The following is a 16,933-nucleotide window of genomic DNA, read 5'->3' on the forward strand; positions in this document are numbered from 1 at the left end:
CCAAGGGCACAGTAAGGCAATGCAGTGATTTGAACTGCGTTATCTTACTCCAGGTTTATGGAGCCACTAATGGCCATGCAAGGTTACCTTGAGTGACTTCATACATTTTATTTAAGGTTTGTGTCGTGCATGTACCACGTTGGAAAGTGCAAATGTGACGCAAGCCTTCGCAAAAATATGCCCCTTAGTGTGACACATTCTTGTGACTAATATGATTTTAGCCTTTGTCGCTGGGCCAAATGCTGTGTCTGGGCATGTGAATAGAGTGAAGATGCTCACATTAAGAAAAGTCTTAACATTTACATGAATCTGATGTTTTCAAATTGGTTTGTATGAACACACTATATAAGAAATGAAATATTTAGGCAAGTGAGGTAAATGCCCATTGTGAGTAACTGGGTTCCACAGATGGTTGTCATTTAGGTGTCGGCTTGCCCCTTGTGACCCCTGGCTCTGCATTTGCGGCCCCTGGCCTCAGAGGTGGCAAAATTAGTGCCAGGAACAAAGGGCAGGTCGTCCTTTTGGACATCGTTGGGGGTTCCAATGTCCTTGCTTTTCGTCATTTCATTTTTTAATACATTAATAGTGAATAATATATATTACGTTATTCTTTATTAGAACATTGGAATGCTGGAGGCTCCATTGAAAACAATGGAGTGCTGCGGGTTTTTACTGGCCGGTAAAAGCCCGCAGCGCCAACATTCCAATGTTCGCTTTGTTCACAGCAACAGCTGTGAACAAAGCCTCACGGAGCCCGAGGGGATTTAAATCCCCTCGGGCTCCGTGAATTATTATTTTTTTTAATAGAACATTCTGCCCTGTGTGGCAGAATGTTCTAATAGCCTTAGAACCCGCCGTAGCGGGCTCTACCGGCTATTAAAGTCCCTCTCCCTTGTTAAATGCCCTCGCCTTCGGCTCGGGCATTTAACGTGGGTAGCGGGCCTTTAATAGCCGGTAGAGCCCGCTACGGCGGGTTCTAAGGCTATATTAGTGTAATGGAAATGGAGCCAAATTAGCTGGAATATGTCCCTGCCTGGCAGCTGAGGTAAGTAAAAAAAAATGTTTAATGTGTGTTGTGTGCATGCGTGCAAGTGAGAGTGTGTTTATGTGAGAAAGAGTGTGTGTGTATGTATGACAGTGTTTGTAAGCATGCGTATGTGTGTATGCGCGCGCGCGAACTTAAAAGCCGAACGGTGAGTGATGCGAATTCCGCTATGCCTTGCCTTTTGGTGAATTGATGTTCATTGTTCGACAGTCAGTAGCCTCACCTGGACACCTGATTCAGATGTGTGTGGGGGTGTGTGAGGGAATTTCGATGACTAACTGATCTTAAGTCAATAGAGGGAGAGTGCTAGTGGTAAGTGCGTTTTGATACGAACTTTTCGATCAAAATATTATTTTATGAGAGCAGAGGCACATCACTGATATGGGTTCAGACCATTTAACTCTCCCATCCCATTGGTAATCAAAAACAAGTTGCCACTTACTTTGAATGTCTGGATAGAGAATCATGTAAAGCAGCCCAAAGCGTAGAGTTGTGGAAGTGGTCTCTGTGCCTGCTGAAAACATGTCAAACACTGTCAACAGGAGATTGCGCTCATTGAAACTGCTTTTGGGATCACCCTTAGCCTGGAAGGACATAAACAAAGGCAAAGTTTAACTAAAGTGTATTGTTTCGGCACGTTTTGGTTTATTTTATGCAGTTTTATATAGGAAAGACATAACCTAAGTGTGTTAGAGCGCTTCACAATAGAACTATAGCATTACATAAGGCACCCATATTGCATAGCCATAAATGGAGACTGTACTTCTCCAGCTGCTATTGTCTTACCAGTAGAAATAATGAATGCTTAGAAACAACCTGAATACCAGAGTTGAACTATCCATGTAGACTGGACTTTTATAGTATGCTACGTCTAATTTGCTATAGTTTGGGTTGTATGAAAACATGGAGTCAGTGGCCCTATGCCATATATATAGAGAGACATTCATCTTGATATTGACATTCGCCAGCTTCATTTAGCATTCTGGAACTTGTAGTTTCTCCTTGAGATCCTATTATTAGTTCATTATCCCAGCCTACAAAGTATAGTTGGCTCAGAAAAGTCACAAATGACATGGAGCCACTTGGCAACTATGCTTCTAAAGTATTCCACAAAAACAGATTGAAGCCAAACTCTGATAGATACCAAACTAAGTTGATGCCCTCCAGCACATGTAGCCTACATATTAGATTGTGTTGTTTGCTTTCTAGTCATGATGAAGTCTGTTGATGAAACACATGTGGCTAAACTGAAGCAACTGAATGGCTAGAGCGCATCAACATAAATAAAGAAGAATCAGATCATAATCTTTGTTTGGAACATTTGACTATGGATAATTAGGTCTGTGTGCTCGAGGGCATTAATTTACTTCAGTACCTCTTTGGTTTTGTTGCGTGCTGGGTAGCTGCTCTAACCCTCTTGAAGCACCCTCCTATCACATATTTATGGCTTCGCAGGACTTAACCTGAGGTGTGCGCCTGTACTGCTTTCCTGGCTACCTGCCCTTTGACATTATCTACTCTGATAGTAGCCAACCTGGATGGCACTTGAAATTCATACAGTCAGCGCACGTCTCTGGACTTAAAACATTTCACAAAATGGGCGCCATCAATTCACTCTGGGAAAAAAGAGGATAATCATTCTTGTTGCTACTAAATAATGGCACCAGAAACTTATTGATATCATTCAGTAACTTAAATAGCATATACCACAAACTGATGTGAGACTTTGCTTCTTAATAAAAAATGGTTTTAATCAACTAAGGTTCTCTGGCTGATACAACCACAGGGTGATGAAAGGTACATCTGCCAAACTGCGAAGGACCCTGTGAGCCACACGCTACAAGCTTTAGGCGCATTAATATTCTGAAGTACCTGTCATTTGTAGGTTACATAGTTAAACACCTCTCTCTGCTGTATATGCAGTGGCAGACTGGGTATATTTGACCGAGTGGTATATCTGTATACAAGACCCAATTTAGATTCAAAGGGTCACACTGTTAGGTTCATTTTGACACAGTTGACCAGTTTTGACCCTCTAGCGGGTGTGGGGTCTCATGGGGACCAACAAATGAACAGGACGCCTGATGAATAGTGCTGAAATGAAGGAAATGTAGCTCCTGATTTATGAAAAATTAGCACCTGTTAGAAATGGGGTTTTTGGTTGGCAGTCAGGTTACCCCCTGTCCAAGCAAAAGCCCTCACTCTAGTCTGTGTAAGTCACACACAATCCAAGATTATCCTGTGCCCACCCTCTGGTAGCTTGGCACGAGCAGTCAGGCTTAACTTAGAAGGCAATGTGTAAAGTATTTGTGCAATAAATCATACAATACCACCATATAGCACCACAAAAATACACCACACAGTGTTTAGAAAAATATATAATATTTATCAGGATAATTGTAGGTCAAAAAGAATAAAGTTGCAAATGGGAAATTGTAGAGATATCACTGAAAAGTGATATAAAGTGTCTTAAGTCTTTAGAATATAAACAAAGTCTCTTTCAAGCACAAGTACCTGGTTTAGCGAGGAAAAATCTCCTCAGAGGGCCACAAGAGAAGAGGTGCGTGGAAAAAGGGTGTGTGCGTCGATTTCTCCCCAGCACACACGGACTTGCGTCGTTATTTTCCAAGCGAGGAAGTCGGGCGTCGTTTTCCGGCGCGCAGACAGTCTCTTTCTGTGGATCGCGGGGATTACCAGATGTCCCGGGTCTGTGCGTGGATTTTCCTGCTTGTTCTCCGGCTGCGCGTCGGTCTGCAGGGCTGCGCGTCGAAATTACGATCTCACGGCCGGCGTCGCGTCGATTTCTCCTCTAGACTTCGATCTGCGGGGCTGCGCGTTGAAATTACGATCTCACGGCAGGCGTTGCGTCGATTTCTCCTCTAGAGGTCGGGCGGCGTTGTCCTTGCGAGGCCGTGCGTCGGATCTTCGATCGTCCCAAGAGCATCGCGTCGATCAGCGTCGGAGTGCGGCGTTTTTCTCACCGCGAAACAAGCTGTGCGTCGAAATTTTCGGCGCACGGAGCGTCCAAATAAAAGAGAGAAGTCTTTTTGGTCCTGAGACTTCAAGGAACAGGAGGCAAGCTCTATCCAAGCCCTTGGAGAGCACTTTCACAGCCAGACAAGAGTTCAGCAAGGCAGCAGGGCAACAGCAAGGCAGCAGTCCTTTGTAGAAAGCAGGCAGGTGAGTCCTTTGAGCAGCCAGGCAGTTCTTCTTGGCAGGATGTAGTTTCTGGTTCAGGTTTCTTCTCCAGCAAGTGTCTGATGAGGTAGGGCAGAGGCCCTGTTTTATACCCAAATGTACCTTTGAAGTGGGGAAGACTTCAAAGAGTGGCTAAGAAGTGCACCAGGTCCCCTTTCAGTTCAATCCTGTCTGCCAGGGTCCCAGTAGGGGGTGTGGCAGTCCTTTGTGTGAGAGCAGGCCCTCCACCCTCCCAGCCCAGGAAGACCCATTCAAAATGCAGATGTATGCAAGTGAGGCTGAGTACCCTGTGTTTGGGGTGTGTCTGAGTGAATGCACAAGGAGCTGTCAACCAAGCCCAGCCAGACGTGGATTGTAAGGCACAGAAGGATTTAAGTGCAAAGAAATGCTCACTTTCTAAAAGTGGCATTTCTAGAATAGTAATATTAAATCCGACTTCACCAGTCAGTAGGATTTTGTATTACCATTCTGGCCATACTAAATATGACCTTCCTGCTCCTTTCAGATCAGTAGCTGCCACTTCAACAGTGTATGAGGGCAGCCCCAATGTTAGCCTATGAAGGGAGCAGGCCTCACAGTAGTGTGAAAACGAATTTAGGAGTTTTACACTACCAGGACATATAACTACCCAGGTACATGTCCTGCCTTTTACCTACACAGCACCCTGCCCTAGGGGTTACCTAGGGCACATATTAAGGGTGACTTATTTGTAGAAAAAGGGGAGTTCTAGGCTTGGCAAGAACTTTTAAATGCCAAGTCGATGTGGCAGTGAAACTGCACACACAGGCCTTGCAATGGCAGGCCTGAGACCAGGAGAAGGGGCTACTTAAGTGGGTGGCACAACTAGTGCTGCTGGCCCACTAGTAGCAGTTAATTTACCAGCCCTATGCACATAGAGTGCACCTTACTAGGGACTTATAAGTAAATTAATAGTCCAATCAGGTATGATTCCAGGTTACCATGTTTTAGGGGAGAGAGTATATGCACTTTAGCCCTGGTTAGCAGGGGTAAAGTGCGCAGAGTCTATAAACCAGCAAAAACAGTGTCCAAAAAGTGGAGGGAGGCAGGCAAAAAGTTAGGGGTGACTACCCTAAGGCTGTCAGGTCTAACAGCACCGCCTTTGCGTCATTTTTTGACGCAAAAGCGGTGCAAACTTACAAAATATAGGCCCATATTTATACCCTGTGTGCGCCGAATTTGCAAATTCAGAGCAAACCTAACACCATATTTATACTTTGACGCCCGACCCCGCGAACGTCAAAATTCAGCAGTGTGCGTCATTTTCTGGAAGCGTGAAACCGCCTTGCGTTAATGACATGCAAGGTAGGCGTTCCCATCCAAAAAATGACTTTAAGGCTTGTGCTCCTTATTTATACTCCTGCGTCATTTTGATGCACAGGAGGGGGCGGGCCTTAAAAAATGGCGCACAGCCTGATTTGCGCCGTTTTTTACTGCCTCCGACCATGGAAGCAGTCCACAGGTGCCCTTTCCTGCCCCCAGGGCCACCCACTGCCACCCTCGCCCACCCCAGGAGGACACCCATGGATGGGGGGACCCATCCCAGGTAAGTACAGGTAAGTAGAGGTAAGTAATTTTTTTTTTTAAGTGGCATGGGGGCTTAACTTGGGCACCCCTACATGCCACTGTGCCCAATGATCATGCCCAGGGGACAAAAGTCCACTGGCCAAGGGGGCATGACTCCTGTCTTTCCTAAGACTTTCCAATACTGACTGAGATATTAACTACTGCGTTTGGCCTTATTCTTTGTATTACAATTTGAGGTTGGCTCCTTTTTATGTCATCCTACTAGTGTGCTGTTTATGTGACTGTGCTTTTATGCTTTTGAGTGTAGTGTGCATGCATGCAGCATTTCTGCATCTTTATTTCAGACATTAGAACATGGAAAGAAAGATAGCTTCAACATAGGGATAATGTTATTAAGCAAGGTAAATAAGTGCCTTAAAGCTACCTTTTTGATGGTGCTAAATTCGTAATGAAGGCTCATCATACATGCATGGGGAGCACTCAGTGGTCTACTTCCTATTTTGCCTGCAGTAATGAAAATCCTCGCACCATCTCTTTAAAGGTACACCAGTGTATGTTCTTCTTTAAATTTACTTTATAGCAGGGGTTTTAAAAAATGATTTCACAAAGAAGAGCCTCCTTACAGGATAGACTCCACACGATAACACCTGATTACAGGCTGCACCATGTTGGGTTACAATGAGTAGGATACATCAAGGGTGCAGAGGAATAGCAAGTTACCATGTAGGTCACCATGAATCTAGGACACAAACATGGCTGGACTGGGGGATACAGGCATTAACAGATACATATACCGAGTCTGATCACCTCCAGCACGGTTAAGGGCATCCCTCAACCACAATCTCTCTGAGAATTTAAAATGTGGTGGAGGCAGCTTTAGCTGTCTCACATAGTCTATATAGAAAATGGAACTAAACTCAGCTATCGGATGATTGTTAAAAGTCACCCATAATGATTAGAGACTCATATTGCACGTAGGCATCTGGCTATTTCATTGATGCAACAGTGAACGGACCTCACATTGGGAGAGTCATTCTCCAAATCTTCAAAGAAAGAATACATCATGTCTTTGAGAGCTGTAAAAACAGCTAATGCTATTGCACAACTAATAGCATGCATGTTTTGCCTGCTGGGTGATGAGAGTTCATGTCAACCTAGACAAGATTTAAGTCTGTGTCAGCAGTGTGCACACACAACAAAAGTTAATATCCAAAATCATTAACAAACCCAGTAGATCCAGCTTTAATGTGCTAATGTATGTCAAGTGCCAAAGCAGTTTTTATGGCTTGGAACATGCAGCCAGGACTACTGGCTTCACCATTGCTAGTTATTGTAGCATCTCAAGGATGAAATGAATTGGAAAGGTGATCTCTAGTCCTCGCAGCGCAGGAATCTCCACAGGCAGGAGGTGAACTCCAACTCCCAGCAAGAGTAGCAACAGGGCAGCCGCTTGGCAGACATTACGCGCCAGGAGGTGTGATAATGGTGATCTCTGGCCCCCATGGCACAGGACTGTGTGCACCTGTCCGCAGCCGGACAAGGCTGGGCCACCCTCTGACATCTAAGGTTTGCCTTTTATAGGTCGAGCTTGGCAGCGTGCAGCGCTATCTGCAAGATGTGTTGTATTCAATATGGGTTTTAACCACACCCACTCTTCCCATTCGTTCTCTGTTGTGCTCGTCTTAAAGTCTTAAATGCTTCACTTTTATTGGTGCATTGTGCTAAATTTTCCTCCTTTGCATGCTAGGTTCCCCCCCAGGGAGCTTTCACTAAGAGAACATTTTTGTTGGCAATCACACTGTCATCCTTCCTCCTGTTAGTGTGTGATGGCCCCTCCTCCGTCTGTTTTATGTTTTGAATTAAGAGAGGACGAGCTGCACCACCAAAGCCTCAGCACACAGATGCACTTAGCCTGATTTTCGTTTGACTTCGGTCTCTATGCCTGCTTAGAGTTCAGTACTAACGTGTTCCCACCAGTTTTTAACCCTGGTTTTGTTTTTGCGCAAAGTGCCTTTACTTTCCTGACGGTACGAGAGACGCCGTTTGGTTGAGTAACAATAGTGGCCAGCCAGCAATGAAATGCACAGCCTTAAGTTGTGGAATAACAGAAATGCCAACATGTTAGGAAATCTCCTGTATTAAAATGTGTCACTGCTTTTAAGTTGTTGCAACATTTAATTATTGGTCTTGAACGGCCACAAACGCGTAACTCAGAGGACCCTGTGACATTCAGGTCTGTATTCAATGCTAAGACCCAACTCTTTAAAAACAGAAAATCTGCGCATTCACGTTCTCCTCTTGGAATGCCCAGTGGCATGAATAAATGTTTACGTGTGTAAAGCTATTTTTTTTTTGCCTCAAAACGCTAATCGTGCATTATATCTTACTATCTTAGTCTGAGTAACGGGTCCTAAAAGTGAAATCCTTTCTGATATTTTTTAGCCAGCCCAGCCCGTACACATTTCTTTTGGCTTACAGTAAACATATTTCATTTTATCGGTAACTCTACCGATCCCTGCCTTCTTCTGACCGCATTCCATTTCCCAGTTGTGCTGTGAAATCTGACATGGGTTGTAGTGCTCGAGTGAAATTCTCACAAGGCTTAGCCAGGGCTCTGTAAAGCGAGATACCAGCCCTCTAATGAGCGCGGGCCCTGATTACCTCTGGTCTATGAACTACAGTCTGCCGCCATGCAATGGGGCTATCGTCACACTCTGCCCTAATGAAGTCAGTTACCATTGAGATTCCAGTCTGGGAGGAGTGCAACTTTCCATCAGTCTGATAGTAAGATGACTCTACAGCAAGTACAACAACCACCTGAGCTCTTTCTTGAATTATACTGCCTGACACTGCTCGATACAAATAGCTTTCTACAGCATGTGCCTTATCATCGTAGGGCATCTTAAAATCCTGTATTCTAAACCTGAAGACTGTGATAAGAAGGGGCATGTACATAAGTTAAATTTCACACATGCTTATGCCTAAATATGTTTTTAAATAATCATATTTCTCAAGGGGGCATGTCACTTTCATGTGGCATAAGGGGGTTCAGTGTTAGGACTCCGTATCAGAAGTCGGAACGTCCTTATTCTCACTTCAGATAGCGGAATGTCCTCAGTTGCAGCATTCTTCCTGTCCGTTTGCCTACCACACACAAAACATGACACTGTTCACAACCTGTGTCTCTGGTTGCACTAATCACTCGATGCAAACCCACTTCTGCTAACAAGAAAATCAGTATAACTGCAATTTACTCTGTCGATGGATGTTTTCCAGTGTTCACCAATCGGTATCACTTTTGCGTAGTTTAGAAATAAAAAGAGGGGAGGGTGACTTGAAGGCTCAGGGTGAGTCAAGGGAGGTGAGGGTGACTTTTTTTTTAGGTTGTTGTATAGTGCAAACTCAATGGCATTCGAGCACTTAACATGAGTAACAGTTACCTTACACAATCATTTAGGTCGAGCTTGGCAGCTCGAAGCACTGTTTGTAAGGTGTGTTGTATTCAAAATGGGTTTTTAACCATGTCCACTCTTGCCATTCCTTCTTTGTAGTGCTTGTCTTAAATTCTTCACTTCTATTGGTGTATTGTACTAAATGACACTCCTTTGCGTGCCAAGTTCCTGCTCAGCAAGCTTTCACTAAGAGAACATGTTTGTTGGCCATCACACTATGTCCCGCTTCCTCCTATTACAGCATGTGATGGCCACTCCTCCAGTCTGGTTTCGATTTTGCCTTAAATCACAGCACAATCCTTTCTACTCATTTGAGTTGACCTATTGTGAGGATAGATTTTTACTCTTCTGTTAATTACAAGTTTTCCACTTAGAGCCTCGAAATTATATGTGAAAAGCTTGAGTGCCAAAAAGTCCCTCTGATCACATTGCAGCACAAAGAAAACATTTGCATGTTATCTTCGATGACATCGCTCGCATTTATAGCTATGCGTAAAGTATTCACAAAAAATACTCTGAGCCCCAAACCACTTTCTTGAAAGGATAATGCCTTATTAAGAAGAGACCAGCTGCACCACTGAAGCCTCAGCACACAGATGCACTTAGCCTGGTTTATGTTTGATGGTGGTCTCTCTGCATGTCTAGAGTTCAGTACATAATGTGTTCCCGCTGATATTTAACCCTGGTTTCGTTTTTAAGCATAGCGCCTTTACTTTCCTGACAGTCCAAGAGACGCTGTTTGGTTGAATAAACAGGACTTTTTCAAAATGCAGTTAAGGAAGATCATCCTGTTGGGGGATGATATCCTCAGGATGAATTGTAGGTTAAACAATCCCTTGCCAGGCTTGAGCACTTTTTGAGGTCCGTTGGCCTATTTATGCGTAGCTCCACTCACATAGGGTTTGTTTTACAGGTTGTGCTAGGCATGACTGTGCGCATGTCTCTCTGATCCGTTAGTAGGGACCACTTGACCCTGGGGGTCCCCTGTCTATTTATAGTGATTGTTGCCTACTAGTTGCATTAGTATTGTTTCATTGGAGATATGATGGCTATCCTGCTTGGGATTTCATTTTCATTTTTGGTGGCATGTTATTAAGGCATATTCTCACTTTGCGGGACTTGCCTCACTCTATACAGAGGGGTGGGTTGTTCATTTGTTTTTCTCTTTTTTGTCTACCTTAGGATTCGGACCACCTCCTCTAATGTTTAATGTCCTAAATTTTTAGATGCTGCATGATTCCAGCAGCCAAAAGCCTCTCTTCCATACCCCAATTTCAAAATTGAAAGCTCCCATGATGATAGTTAAGCATGTTGCAAAGGCTCTACCCTTCTTGAGTTCATTCACTTTGTGCTTTCCCGTTTGTGAGACCTCAAAACTAAGAACCAATAGGGTGGCCAAGCCCAGTCTCTTCCAGGCTCTAACAGGTGCAGACAGGCCGATTCCTGGCCCAGTCTTTCCAGGACAGTGCCCTCCTGAAACAAGGATTGCTGGACAATGGAGTCCGGAGGTCTGACTGCACGTTTCTTCATGTCCCTCGCTACAGAGCACTCAGGGGTGCTTTACAGTGCAGAATCACTTCTCTGCGTCCCTCCTTCAGCAAGGAAAGCTGTACAGTGCAATCCGGCAGACTGGCTGCAGGTTTCATTGTGTCCCGCACTGCAGGGCTCTCAGGGGCGCTTTATGGCGCAGAGTCACGGCTTCATGCCCCTCCTAGAGCAAAGAATGCTGGACAATGGAGTCGAGTGGGCTGGCTGCAAATTTCTTCATTTCCTTCTCCGCAAGCCTCCTAGGAACTCTTTATAAAACCAAGTCACTGTTCCCCACCCCTCCTGAAGCAAGGAATTCTGCACAGTAGAGTACGGTGGGCTAGATGTAGATTTCTCTGTGTCCCCCAACAGAATATAATCCTGTACTCATCTTTGGGCAGTAACTAATCATGCACAAGAGCTGAAAAAAATAAACATCAAATAGACTTACTAGAAGACAGAAACTATATCTAGCTTTACCAAGAGAAAAATAAATGCTTAAGACATTGAGAAAAAGCTATAGAAAAGATGCCTGGGAGGAGAAGGAGGTCTTTCACCCTAATAGACGAGCATGTATTTTTTGGGGCACATATCCATGACTCTAAGAAATTTTGGAGTCTGGTGGTTATGTTGGGAGGAGGACAAAACATCAAAATAAATAACATCCAGGCAGAAGATTAAGTGGAACATTTTAGGTCTCTTTACTTCTCAAAGGCTATGCCTTCTTGTTAGCCTATTGTGGCTAGCCCGCTTTAGAATATGTAACACATATATTGCTTTAAAAGTGACTACATCATGAGCACCTCTGGGAACTGCCCCAAATTTCTTACAAAATAATATACTGAGGAACCATTGTTACTTTTGGTGTGAGAATCTAGCAGTATTGCTTAGTTCTACTCTACAACTAAAAGCAGTTTATATTTCATGAGGAGGCTCAGTATTGTGCACCATTTTTAATAAGGCAGATTTTAATCACCACTAGAATTATTGACCAGTAAATAACCATGTTACAGCTTTCCAACTGAGACATTTCTTGTCACTTATCTTGCAAGCTGTTTTCGATTAGATGGTAATAATATACATGTGGCAGTTTCCTAAATGTATCCTGCCCAGGGCACAGTACATAGATGGACATATCATGTCTCAGAACGTATGAAGCATTGAGCTAATCTCCAAGATCAATAGTTTTAGCTTACTGGTGCAAATGCTTTCTTTGGAATCCTTGATAAGATTCTGACTATCCCTGACCGACTGCTGGTGGAACTCACTGGGATGATAAATGAGCATGAAAGAAAGACTCTGGCCATGTGTGACAGTTGCCAATGTTAGTATTTGGGAAAACAAAACACAAACTGGTATATGAAAAACAAACTTATATTTATAAAAAGACCAAGCATCTAGGCCCATATTTATACTTTTTTGACACAAAACTGCGCTAACGCAGTTTTGCGTCAAAAAAATTAGCGCCGGCTAACGCCATTCTGAAGCGCCATGCGGGCGCCGTATTTATTGAATGACGTTAGCCGACGTTAGCCGCCGGCGCCGCCTGGTGTGCGTTAAAAAAAAACGACGTACACCAGGCAGCGCCGGCGTAGGGGGATATGGGGCTTGGGCGTCAAGAAATGGGTCAAGTCAGGTTGAGGCAATTTTTTCGCCTCAACCCGATTTGCGCCATTTTTTTTCACTCCCAACCCCCATAGAAATGACTCCTGTCTTAGCAAAGACAGGAGTCATGCCCCCTTGCCCAATGGCCATGCCCAGGGGACTTCTGTCCCCTGGGCATGGTCATTGGGCATAGTGGCATGTAGGGGGGCACAAGTCAGGCCCCCCTATGCCACAATTTTTTTTTTTTTTTTAACTTACCTGAACTTACCTTAATGTCCCTGGGATGGGTCCCTCCAGCCTTGGGTGTACTCCTGGGGTGGGCAAGGGTGACAGAGGGTGTCCCTGGGGGCATGGGAGGGCACCTCTGGGCTCCTTCAGAGCCCACAGGTCCCTTAACGCCTGCCTTTTGCAGGCGCTAAAAAACGGCGCAAAATCGGCCGTACGTCATTTTTTTTTACCCGCCCACTCCCGGGAGTATAAATCCGACGCACATGCCTCGGAGTCGATTTTTTTAGACGGGAACGCCTACCTTGCATATAATTAACGCAAAGTAGGTGTCCACGCTAAAAAATGATGCTAACTCCATGGACTTTGGCGCTAGACGCGTCTAACGCCAAAGTATAAATATGGAGTTAGTTTTGCGTCGAAATTGCGTCAAAAAAACGACGCAATTCCGGCGCAAACGGAGTATAAATATGCCTCCTAGTATTTTAAGAAATGCATTTTTTTCATTAAAACCAAAAACTTGTGTTTGGGTTTATTGGGTCTATTTATTTAAAATAAGGCATTTGATAGCACCGTGTATGTGTTTTCAGAAAAAGAAAACAAAATGATTGCACTTACATGCTGTGTTTTGTAGACATATTTCTGATCTTGGTTCCTTATTAGCCATGTGGTGTCTTTTTATAATCTATACTGGTACTATGCTTTTACTTTTCTTTACTGAGGTCTGAGCATTTAAAATTGGCATATGTTATCTCACCCTGTAAAATCAATCTTATTACAGTGTAGCACTGTTGTATTGCTGTCTGTAGCCTGTACTGGTGAGATTTGTTTAACTTCTGATTTTTCCTTTTTGTAAAAGTAGATTCTCACTTATAACATACTGAGAAACTTCTTTGAGGGACACAACTGACAAATTAACGGATGTGCCATGTAGAAGTTAATAAAGATGCTGACCATTTTGAATAATGACAGATGATGTGAAAATCAATACCCATATTCTGTAAACTGCCTCGTAGATCAATATCTCTTAAGCAAATGTTTAGGGAAATTGTGTCTTACCACCATTTTTCAAAGTTTTATTAGAGATTGTAAACCATCAACACTCTGCGAAACTATTTGATTATTTGACTACCTCTCATTCAGAATGTCTCGATTTTAATGCAATTCATTTGGGAATCGTGAGATTAAATATATCATATGCTACCATTTTCTCAAAAATAGCTCGGGGAGAAAACCCCTGAAACTTTAAAAAAGAAACCAGGCTGGCTTACTTTGTTGACTTGCTATGTCAACACAAGGCGAGTATTTATGCCTCACCACTTTCAACGTTCACCAGTCACCACTGGTCATCTCTGGTTTCCCAGAGCGGATAATTGGAGGGCTACAGAACTATAAATGCAATGGACAGCAAAGTCTTTAGTAGTCAGCGCTCAAGGTGCTCAGCAAGCAGCAGAAAACAGAGGTCATATGAACGATCTTGACTCTTTGGGTAGACACTGGCGAGAAGTGCAAGGCTTAACTCAAGCAACAGTGTATGGTGGCAAGATGCACTGCCACGTAGAAATCAAAGTTGACATTAATTACAACTGTCCTACCCAGGGCTGTGTGTTCACAACACGTTTCATAGTAATTCAGAAAATGAATATATATTTGCAATATGAATAGGTTTATGTCATAGGAAAAAGCAATAGGTAACATAACACTACACTAAATACAATACAAATGTTGTAAAGTTAGCATACAATGAGTTTCACTGTGTTATTGGAAGTCTCATATTGAGTCACTGGACCAAATGAGACCGGATAAAACCAAATATAGTTAATAAAAACAGGACCCCTGGCTAAACATGGTATGCTTTGCTTTAATGTTCACCAGCACTAATGTTCATTAACCTCAGAATGAATCTAAAAGAACGTGAAACAGGAAAGGTGCAGCGCAATGCAAAACTGACATGGTATCTTTTTCTATTGATAAGGACTACTGTTATTTAAAACTAAAGGATACAGGCATTATTACCTTAAATAAAGAGTAAAAAAACATTCCCACCAAGACAAGATTCTTTCCATCATTCTAACGTACATAAAGTTGTGTGAAAACCTAGGATTTTGTGAACATGAAAATTTGGTAACAAAACAGAAAACAACAACATACCAGGTGCCCGCAAATGAAGGGGACATAGTTTTGGAGTTCATACTCATTCGTAGTGGTACAATGAAGGCACAGTGACTTTGGTGGTGCCCATAGGCATATTGGGGCAACCATCCAAGTGCTCACAGTGCTCAGAATGGACAACAAGGGTCTCTGGATATGGTGAGCTGGCTACTCTACTGGTTGTTGGTCTTCCGCAGAAGGTAGGTCAAAAGGAGAAATTGAAGAAATAAAAAAATTGACAATAGATGGTGAAAGGAGGGGTATGCTTGCCAGGCTGAATAACCATTGTCTTGCCATTCCCCACAACTCAGCACAATAAACAAATCTGGTAATGTAACATAAAAGTGAGCCCTACCTCTAGTAAAAATAGAATCCATGTCAGAGGTCATCCCTTACCTTCTGCACTTCCTCAAAAAAGGCATCAATGAAGTCCCTCTTCACATTCGGGTCCCAACTCTCCTTATGCTCTGTGATGATCCCCCTCAGGAAGTCAAAGAGATTGTCTTGTGCTCTGAAAAATTTAGATGCCACTCCTGGGACGTGGACCAAGACAGGAATCACATTTGTCAACTGAAGGAGATAATAATAAGAACGTTATTTTTGCTGGAGCTGCTTCAGTGGACTTTTCCCACAATGCTATTGTGACTGCCTACCAACGACAAAGACTGTATGATTTTTTTAAATTCCTCATTGGCTCCCATGGGGAAAAGAAAATGAAAATATAGGTAATTTCGCCATTTTAATGCACATTTCTGAAAGCAAATACATGTTTCAATTAAAGGAGTGTGAGAAGCTGTTATATCTTTCTGTAACCTTTACTAGAGCATCTTCTGTCCTGGTTATAGCCAATACTGAAATCATGTTCTGATGAATGTGAAATTCAGGTCATAATCTGTAGTTATGCCTATGACATGGTAGGCATACCTGTTTTCTCTTTCCCGTATTTCATGAGAAACAGGAGGACACCACTGGTAACAGTCACTTTGCAGAAGTTCTACTCCATTTTGCAAAACAGTAGGGTCGGAGGTTGGGTTTGAATAATCTGGCAAACCTCTGTTAAGGTAGGATGTTGACAAAGCCTGTTAGGTCTCCTATTGATTTCCCAAAAAAGGGCAATTCCTCTGTGCACATAGGGTGTCACAATGCACAGAACAGTATATGCAAAAGGTGTCAAGTGCATTTAAGAAGACTAGAATCTAGAACATTATCCAAATAGCAAACACCAATTAGTGACAAAATTTAATAGGAAGGGGCAAAGAGTGAGACAAAAAATCAGGGAACAAAACAGCTTCCTCTGGTCGTTGCTTCTTTCTTATATGCTTCAAAAAGGAAATGACATCACAGGAAAATACCATACCACATTTTGGATTGGGAACTTCAAATATCAGCCTATGGACAGGTCACTATCTTGGAAAGGGAAGTTTATAAGGTTTATCTATGCTCCTGGTGTGCATTAGAAAATTGATGTAGCCCAAATTTGACAACATTGATGCCATGCTGAATTCTGAAGTTCTGCTACCACACTTTATAATCAACTTCTCCAAGTGACCATAAGTAGGGAGAAGCCAGAACTATTCAGGTGATGTGGACCAGTGCTTACTTTGTAAATAAAAACATGACAGTGCCCAAAGCTTTCCCCTGAAACACGTGGCTGCTGCAATTAAATGTGCAAGCACAGAATACTGTGACAGCATAATCCTGAAGCCATCTCCGGCCTCTTTAATCCATTTACAGCCGCTCACTGTGCCTTCACCTCACTCTTGCAGCTTTCTGTTTTCTCCTGTTGTGAAGCTTTTCCGATTTTCTCTTCCTCCGTCCTTCCCATATGTGTCTTTAGCTCTCAGTAAATGCTTGAGGCAGCAAAATAAGTGCCTGCCCTAAAAAATGAGTGCTGGTGCCCCGCACTAGAAACCACCGGCTCAAATGAAGCACTGGTGAGGACACTCAGCTAGCGTGGTATCCACAACGCTCATTTGGACAGTACTTGGAGTTCTTTTTCCTGCTGTGTATGCAAAAAGTTTCTGTTAAGCTCTTGGTACTACTCTCGACAAAACTCTTACCTCTGACCTCGCCACAAATGTAACATATACATTTTTAATATCTAATGTGAAGTCTACACATGCTTTATTATTGAATAATGATTGCTCACCACCCAATCATTTCAAGGGGTGGAGCGTATGTAAAT

The 16,933-nt window shown here is 43.1% G+C and overlaps 1 protein-coding gene across 1 annotated transcript in view; it reads right to left on the reverse strand.

Moving 5' to 3' along the window:
- LOC138292726 (cytochrome P450 2D4-like) overlaps positions 1-16,933 on the reverse strand; it is a 149,824-nt gene that overhangs the window by 62,521 nt on the left and 70,370 nt on the right. The window contains exons 5-6 of the mRNA XM_069231464.1: positions 15,145-15,318; positions 1,488-1,629 (exon numbers count right to left, since the gene is read on the reverse strand). Coding sequence (XP_069087565.1) covers positions 1,488-1,629; positions 15,145-15,318 — 316 coding nt within the window. The remainder of the gene's footprint in view (positions 1-1,487; positions 1,630-15,144; positions 15,319-16,933) is intronic.

This window comes from Pleurodeles waltl, chromosome 4_2 (genome assembly GCF_031143425.1).
Source record: "Pleurodeles waltl isolate 20211129_DDA chromosome 4_2, aPleWal1.hap1.20221129, whole genome shotgun sequence".
In the NCBI taxonomy this organism is placed as follows: Eukaryota; Metazoa; Chordata; class Amphibia; order Caudata; family Salamandridae; genus Pleurodeles; species Pleurodeles waltl.